The 8,295-nt window shown below is 37.9% G+C and overlaps 2 protein-coding genes across 3 annotated transcripts in view; both read left to right on the top strand.

Annotated features, from left to right (window-relative positions):
* The window catches only part of spoon (A-kinase anchor protein spoonbill), an 8,438-nt gene extending 8,366 nt beyond the window's left edge, over positions 1-72 (top strand). For both annotated transcript variants that reach the window (XM_017246945.3, XM_070282265.1), the window contains exon 5: positions 1-72. This exon is cut by the window's left edge and continues 2,725 nt beyond it. The gene's annotated coding sequence lies outside the window, so the exon portion shown is untranslated.
* Positions 73-2,147: 2,075 nt separating this feature from the next.
* On the top strand, positions 2,148-8,119 carry NAAT1 (Nutrient Amino Acid Transporter 1). Its single transcript, XM_017246995.3, has 8 exons — positions 2,148-2,454; positions 4,852-5,035; positions 5,093-5,492; positions 5,551-6,292; positions 6,358-6,457; positions 6,521-6,697; positions 7,494-7,588; positions 7,657-8,119. Exons 1-8 carry the CDS (start codon positions 2,407-2,409, stop codon positions 7,831-7,833), a joined length of 1,923 nt encoding a protein of 640 aa, XP_017102484.3. The 5' UTR covers positions 2,148-2,406; the 3' UTR covers positions 7,834-8,119.
* Positions 8,120-8,295: the final 176 nt, after the last annotated feature.

Here is an 8,295-nt window from a genome sequence, read left to right as displayed (position 1 = left end):
TAATTTACAAAAAACTAGTTATTAACTAAATATAATGCAAGTACATTAAAATAAAACATTATTGAAAAGTAACATTTTTGATTTTTTATTTTTCGGATGGGATTATTATTTAAGGACTATATGAAATACTATAACTGCCTTGGGAACCCCAACTATAATATTAGGTAATTCCTAATAAAAACTAGAACCTACATATGTAGTAAGTTTTACAATTCATTCACGGGTCCGGACATTGTCGGGGTTTCTTAACCGGATCGATAAAGAAACCTGAAGTCATCGTCCTACCACGATATGGTTTGCAATCCGCCATAATCGTAGCAAATATATACACATATATATATACATATAAAGATTTCGATTTCAGGGAACTATGATTCAAATCGCATTGATCAAAGGAATCGATATTATAGCGCCTAGATTGTTGGATCGGTGGATGGTCTGGCTGGCTGGCGCTAATTGATATCTAGATATTATATCCATTAACCGATTACGATATATGGGGTCTCGAATTAAGGGTAAAGTCTGCGTCATAGTCAAAGATTTGCCAATTTTTTTTTTTATGGATGGGGAACGATTGCTCGAACGGACCCTAGAGGACCCAATAAAATTTTCAACATTTCGACTTTATGGCCAACGATTCCCCTAATTGGTTATGTCTAGAATTCTAGTATTCCTCGAGCCTCGAGCCTCGAGCATTGCCTTTTTGGATGGTCACTACTTGGGTAACCTAATCTATATCATCGGAAAGTGACCAGTCACTGTCGGTGGTTTCGGATAAGCTCGTAAAATTAAAGTGGTTTTGGTTATTTTTTCGTTTGCATGTTTGTTTTACAGTGTCTGCGAGTCCGTCTATCGGGCTGGTATTTATAGAGCCTGACTACTTACTGACCACCATTTAGGGTCCCCTTCTGACCAGGCTCGTTTCGCGGTTTTTATCTAGAGGCCAGTATTTTCTTGGTAGCCCCGCCAAACAGTGTGACTTCCCTATAATGAATCAGCAACAAATGTATCTCACTTGATATTAGCCTCTAAGGTTTTTCTCAGTGCATCGAATTTATCTTTCGGGTGATAAATCTATGTATCCACAAGAGCTTATCTTTTTGTATCTCAATATCTGTTTTTGTGGCATCTTATCAGATATCTTCGGATAGGATTTTATTACACTGTACAAAAATGTGAGAGATTAGAAGGTTGAAACTATTTTAAGATATTTATTACGAAACACAACAGGCTTATTTGTTGATTTTGTAACTAATATGGCTTTCGTTTAAAAAAGCCATAAAATATGGCTCTTAAATGTAAAGTCTGGCTATTTTAATTTATATAACAAATAGTAGTTATTATTATTTAATAGAAAATGGATAACAAAAATTTTTTGTTTTTAACTTTATTGTTTATTTTTCAAACAACAGAAAACAGAGTATGGTGTATGTTTGGTTAATGGATAGATACTTTGGTATCTTTTTAAAGGTTTTTATAGTTTATTTTAAAATTAAAAAATTTGATATTGATAAAAGCTTGAATTATAATAATTTAATAGTATATTAACAAATAAAATACATTTTTTTATGAATAAACCTGAAGTATTTACAAATGAATAGAGATCTCTAATAAACTCCCATTATTTATTTTTCCAGTGTCTGTAATGGACTTTTTCTTAGTTTTTTTTAAACTAATTAAACTATTTTAAGAAAGTATTTCCTAATTCACTTAAATACTAAGTTTTACCTTAGTGAATTTCCATTTATAACATTTTTTTAAGTAACTTTTCTTAATGTACTTTTGTCAACAATTGTTTTTAGCCTTTTGAGAGGGAGGGGGTTCTTAAAGGGTGGTGGGTGGTTAGGTGGTTGTGTGGGTGGGCACATACCCTCTGGAGTTCTCGGAATTTTTGGAACCCCCCGAAGACCACCGCTGCCGGTCTTCTCCAGAGATCGCAGCACGAAGAAACCATTCGGATCGTTTCAGGCACGACACCAAAGTTTTTCCCCAGATGTATTGGAGATCCATGGGGCGCACACGGGTGTACGCTGATCGGGGGGACTGGTGTACAGGTGTACAGTAATGGTGTATGTGTTGGTGTGAATAATTTCACGCTTATTACCTGCTTGTAGTACTTGTACTTTGGCGGTTCTTAAAGCGCCCAACGAGCGGCGAGCATTCTCAGTTCCAGCCGTGGCATTCGCGGCACCACAAGCGCGCTTTCCGCACCACCAAGCCAAGTTAGAAATAAAAAAAAACGTTAACTTAAGTTAAAAAAAAAAATTACAAAAAGATAATTAAAAACGAAACGCAACGAGCTGCAGTTACTAAGCCCAAGGGCTATGTGCTAATTAAACAATTGCTATTGAAACGAAAGAAAAAAAACTTGAATAAAATTAAATCTACAAATTATTTAAAAAAAAAATGGAACTCAAACCCAATGGAAACCATAACAACAACAATGCCACGGAAGTAAGTAAAAAAAATGATGGAAAATCAGTTAATGAGATTGGTACTTGAAACTCGAGTGGCCGAAAAAAAAAAGTAAGATTATGGCCCAAAGACAGTCAGTGTGTCAAGTATACGCCCCATGGGACGCCCCAGTGGTTCTTTATTTTCCCGCTTACCGTATCAGGAAATTTCTCCAAGTGTGCCATATAATATTTTATGGTTTTATTTTATAATCATTATGGGCTGTTAGACGCTAATTGCAGTCTAATCGACCGACAAACGAAAATGCGATTTTGGTAAGGAAAATACTTTGTCAGGCGGATATTATATGCATATCTTATAAGGTTTATGATCCTCCTTGCCGGTCTCCTTGCCACATAAATAGTATATCATCTGGTGCTACATGCGTAGCTCTATTTATCTATTTAGAGCCCAATAATATATAGTAGATGTTATTTTTACCGCAAACCCTAAAAGTTTTTACCAGCCATATTCCCGAGTGAGGTTACCAGTTTGGACAGACTAGACCCGGCACTATGCCATATATATACTATATATGCGTATATCATTATCGAAGTGATACAAAAACAAAACCAGTTTTTAGAGCAAATAACGAAAAAATGGCATATGACTACGAGCGTGTTTTCTCTTTTGTTTTTATTTCATTATAAAGTATTTATTTGAATAGCCCATCTATTGTAATAGTTTTGAGGGTTTTCCCCTTTGCATGCCTTGAAATCCAGATGCTCTTTATTTTTTACCATATTTGATTGTAACTTGAGGGTTTCCCCTTGAGAGTGGATGGAAAAAACCTAGATTTCCCATTACCTTAAGCCAGAGCTGCTTTAAATTGTGGTCAGCATAGCTTTAATTTATTCCTAAACTGCAATTAAGGTAATTCCCAGGTCTTTTTTTTTTTTTGTAAAGGCCAAGATGAATAATCTCTGCCGAGAGAGTGAAGTTTACTTCCCCTGGTTAAATCATAATAAATTTTTAACTATCAGAGATAACCCCGTTGTAAGAGTTTCCTAGAAATTCTTGGCCAAGATTAATCGGATAAGCAAACAGATGTCTCACCCCACGAGCTATTGGCCAAATACTCGTAATTTTATTTTTATTTCTATTTACCCTCGTACTCTCAGCGATGCATTTTCATTTTCACTTGCCAGCCCAGCTCTTCCCCCCCGACTAGTATTATTGAAACAGCTTTTTCTCTGGGCCAATATTCGAAAAAAAAAATGTAAAACGGGAAAAAAACCGTCAGACGCTCTCTTTCGCCGATAAAAACACAAAATTTTTGTTTCAACTTTAAAGCGAAAAGCTGTTCAAACAGCTGGCTGCAAATAGAATTTACCAAATAGCAATCATTAAATTTTAAATTACACAACAAAAAATGAATTATATATTATTATAACGACTCTTGTTGTTATTTCAAAGTAATTAATGCGTTTATTTGGCAGATACGGTTGCCTTCTGAATAGTTTAGAATAGTTAGAACTGCCAGTGAGTCATTAAATGAAATTCAATTGTTAAAGTCCCATGCGAATATTACGACTAATGTAGTTTTTGTTAAACAATTTGTTACACAAGAAGAAATATTTTACAATTCCAATTTATTTCTTTAGAAGCTCAAAAGCCACCTTACTTTAACCACAAATACCATCGGCAACACGGCGTATACTTGATATGTAATTAAAGCTTTCTATTATTTTATTACTCATAAATTCTATTTAAACAAAATGCACAATTGTGTCATATTTGAATAAATTTTTATGCCCTTAAGCCTAAAAGGCAACACGTCGTATACTTAATTATTGATGACAACACGGCGTATACTTGATATGTAATTATTTTTTTTTAGAATACTGTTTGATTTGATAGTTTATAATATAAATCTAATTTTTTTTTCATGTTATGCCCTTTAGGTAAATCTGGTTAGTAAAAAAGTGACCGCCGGCCACATGGCGTATACTTAATATGTAATTTGTATTTATAGAACTAACTGGCGTTTTGCGCTAAACTAATTACAACAAAGGGCCATTATGACTGCAATCAATGCATTTAAAGGCGGTTTTTTTGGCTGAGATTCAAATAAGCGGCCTAGGGGGTCATTATATTTAATTATAGAAATTACAAATGGGAAAACGTGCGAAAGCCATTTGCTATTCTAATCTAGTGATAAGATTGGCGAGGCTCGTATACATAAAAATATAAATAATATTATGTTTAACCAACAAAAATGTCAAGACCCTCTGATGTTTTTGGAAAAATATTTAGTCATGTGTCAAGAATTTGCGGACTGCAGATCATATATATTGTATATTCCCCGAATCGGAGACAGATAGCATCTTGCAGGCCAGATATATAATATATATTTGCAAATATTTGATCAAGAAATTTCTTAATCTCTCTTGACAGAAATCTGAGGATAAGGAGAAGGCCCAGGTGGAGCGGTCCAACTGGGGAAATGGCTTGGAATTTTTAATGTCCTGTATTTCCGTGTCAGTGGGCTTGGGAAATGTCTGGCGGTTTCCCTTCACAGCCTACGAGAACGGTGGCGGTGCCTTTCTGATACCCTACATCATAGTGTTGTTTTTAATAGGTAAGTGGTATTTATTATATTTATAATCTATTTTTAAATTATTTAATCTATATTTAGGCAAACCAATGTACTATCTGGAAATGATTATGGGACAGTTCACCAGCCAGGGAACTGTTAAAATCTGGTCCGTTTGTCCGGGCTTTGTGGGTGTAGGCTATGGCCAGGCCTTTGGAACGATTTGCATCATCTCGTACTACTCCTCGCTTCTGGCCCTGACCCTGTACTACCTCTTTGTGTCCTTCCAATCGGAGCTGCCGTGGTCCTATTGCCGGGAAGATTGGCTGAACTGTGTGGACTCACGGCCGGCGGAGTATACGGAAAACCTGCTAACCGGACTCGCCAGCAACGTCTCCACATTGGCCAGTAACCTCACCAGCTCCGCCAGCGGCACGGGTGTCAGCTTGTTGGCCGACAACCAGACGGACAAGTTGCAAAGCAGCTCCGAAATCTACTTCCTGTAAGTGGTGTGGACTCTGTGGTATATATGATTACGACTGGGTTCTTCCCTTTTCCAGAGACGTAGTCATCAAGGAGAAGCTGGACATCTCGGACGGAATCGGTAACCCCGACTGGAAACTGACCCTGGCCCTGCTCACCTCCTGGGTGGTCATCTTCCTGGTGATCATGCGCGGAGTGAAGAGCTCCGGCAAGGCCGCCTACTTCCTGGCCCTGTTCCCCTACGTGGTCCTGATCGTCCTGCTCATCCGGGCCGTGACCCTGGAGGGGGCCCGGGAGGGAATCATCTTCTTCCTGGAGCCGCAGTGGGGCGAGCTTCTGAATCCGACGGTGTGGAAAAATGCGGTGGTGCAGTGCTTCTTCTCGCTGGCTGTGGGATCCGGTCCGATCATCATGTTTGCCTCGTACAACCGTTTCGATCACGGCATCTACAGGGACGCCATGATAGTGACCACGCTGGACACTCTGACGAGTCTCCTTGGGGGCATAACGATATTTGCGATTCTTGGAAATCTCGCCCACAACCTGAACATCGAGAACATCCGTGATGTGGTGCGCAGCGGCACGGGATTGGCCTTCATCTCGTATCCGGATGCCATATCCAAGTTCCAGGCAGTTCCCCAACTCTTCTCCGTTCTGTTCTTCTTCATGCTCTTTGTCCTGGGAATCGGATCGATTGTGGCCCTCCAGAGCACCATTGTCACCATCATCTGTGATCAGTTCAAAGGCCTGAGGTACTGGAAGGTGGCTCTGGGCACATCCATATGTGGTTTCCTCATGGGACTCGTCTATGTCACGCCGGTGAGTTGGGATTTCTCAAAGGACATCTTTTCAAGTTCTAACCTTATTCTAACCCTACTCCATAGGGTGGCCAATGGATCCTGACCCTTGTGGACTTTTATGGCGGCACTTATGTGGTGTTCATCTTGGCCATTTTCGAATTGGCTGGCATAGTTTGGATCTATGGTGGGTATACTGGATATTGAAAAGCCCTACAGAAGCCTTACTAATGTTAACTTTATTTTTAAGGCTTACAAAACTTCTGCGATGATATCGAGTTCATGTGCAATCGCCGGGTTTCACTGTACTGGCGCATGTGCTGGTCCTTCTTCACTCCCGTGATGATGATCGTTATCTTTATTTACTCCATGGTCACCATAGAGCCCATTCAGTACAGTGAACTCTACTTCCCCGAAGCGGGTAATGGTAAGTAATGTATTTCCGGTTTTTATATTAAAGGGCAGTAAGGTTCGGAGAAGGTCATAAGTTGAGGGCACAACCTTTATGGGTCAACCTTATGGTCAACCAAAACTTGACCTATCAGCGAATGGCATACCTTTCCGATCTTGGATTTTTGAGTACTATCAGATCCAATTAAAACATAGAAACCAAAAATTTGACTCGATTTTTTGAAAATTTTGAAAGGGGTACATCATGATTTTGGTCAAAAATTTGGTAAAATTTGTATTGTCTTAGATTTTTGAACTTCGATTCATAAATGGTATTCCTTTTTCAAATCGGTTGTAAATTAATTAAAATATTTAAAAAAAAACCGATTAAAAATGCCAGATTTTTTTCCAAAAAATAAAATCTAAAATATGGATCCAATTTTTTGTAATATTTGTAAGGAAAAACTGGCATAACTTGGCTAATTGTCGTCAGATCCTGAAATGTTATACTTTCCCGATCTTAGAACTTCGAGCATTATTTCCAATCAAACCCTACGAATAAAAATTTTGACCCATCTTTTTTTAAATTTTTCAAAAGGGGTACCATCATAATTTTGCCCAAAAAATTGAAAATTTATTTTTAGTTTGAAATGAACTATCTTTCGATGCAGATTGAAGGAGAATAGATCTCTGATTTCTAAATGGTATCCCGGTTTTTCAATCGGTTGCGAATAAGTAAAAATATTCTCTAAAATCTGCATCAAAATATCAGTTTTTGGGCAAATAAAAATCCACCTTAATATCATTATAAATTTATGTATTATTATTTTCAGTGGCAGGCTGGCTATTGTTTGGCATTGGAGCCGCCCAGTTCCCGTTGTGGGGTCTCTGGTATGTTTCCCGCCACAGAGAAGGATCCTTCTGTTCGGTGAGTTCCAACTAAACATTTATGTACCTTATTCAAAATTTAATTGATATTTAAATAAATTTTTATAGTCCATTATGGCCTCGCTGAAACCAAATGAAAAATGGGGTCCTGCCAATGCCGAGGTGAAGCGCGAATGGCAGATATTCAAAAGCCAAAAGGCCGCCCAAAGAGCCGCCCAGAAAGAGTCTTCCAAGCTCGGATTCTTCTGGCGAAAAATAACCAATTTCTGCGGCAGTAATATTTAAATTCCAAAGTCTAATGCAAAAATGAAAGAATAGAGTGGGAGAGTATGGGGATATCGAGGGGATATCAGAGATTACGATTACTATAACCATTTGCTAGTTATATGCCATTGTCAGCCTCTATGAAGCCATCAAAAAAAGCGAAGACATCCTTCGAACGAATACATCGCATCCTTATAAATATGTATATGTATAAAAATTATAAATCTATGTACATCCATTTTTTTTTTGTTATATTTTAATGTGATAAAGTAGAGCTGAAATAAATAAATTATTGTTAACAACGAAAGGACCAAGATTTTTTCACATCTAGAAGGATATTCATGTCCTGGTTGCAAAATGGTATCTCTTTTGAAAATCCGTTCAGAAATGACCAAGATAAGAGCTCGGAAAGATCCGTCTTGGGGCTTTAAGAGGCTTTCCGGGAAGGAAGAAAGCAATGGGGTAACCCCTTGTTTTGATTTA

The sequence above is a fragment of the Drosophila bipectinata genome, chromosome XL (genome assembly GCF_030179905.1).
Source record: "Drosophila bipectinata strain 14024-0381.07 chromosome XL, DbipHiC1v2, whole genome shotgun sequence".
NCBI lineage: Eukaryota > Metazoa > Arthropoda > Insecta > Diptera > Drosophilidae > Drosophila > Drosophila bipectinata.
Note: the sequence above shows the minus strand (reverse complement) of the source record. Positions and strands in the feature narration are given on the sequence as shown.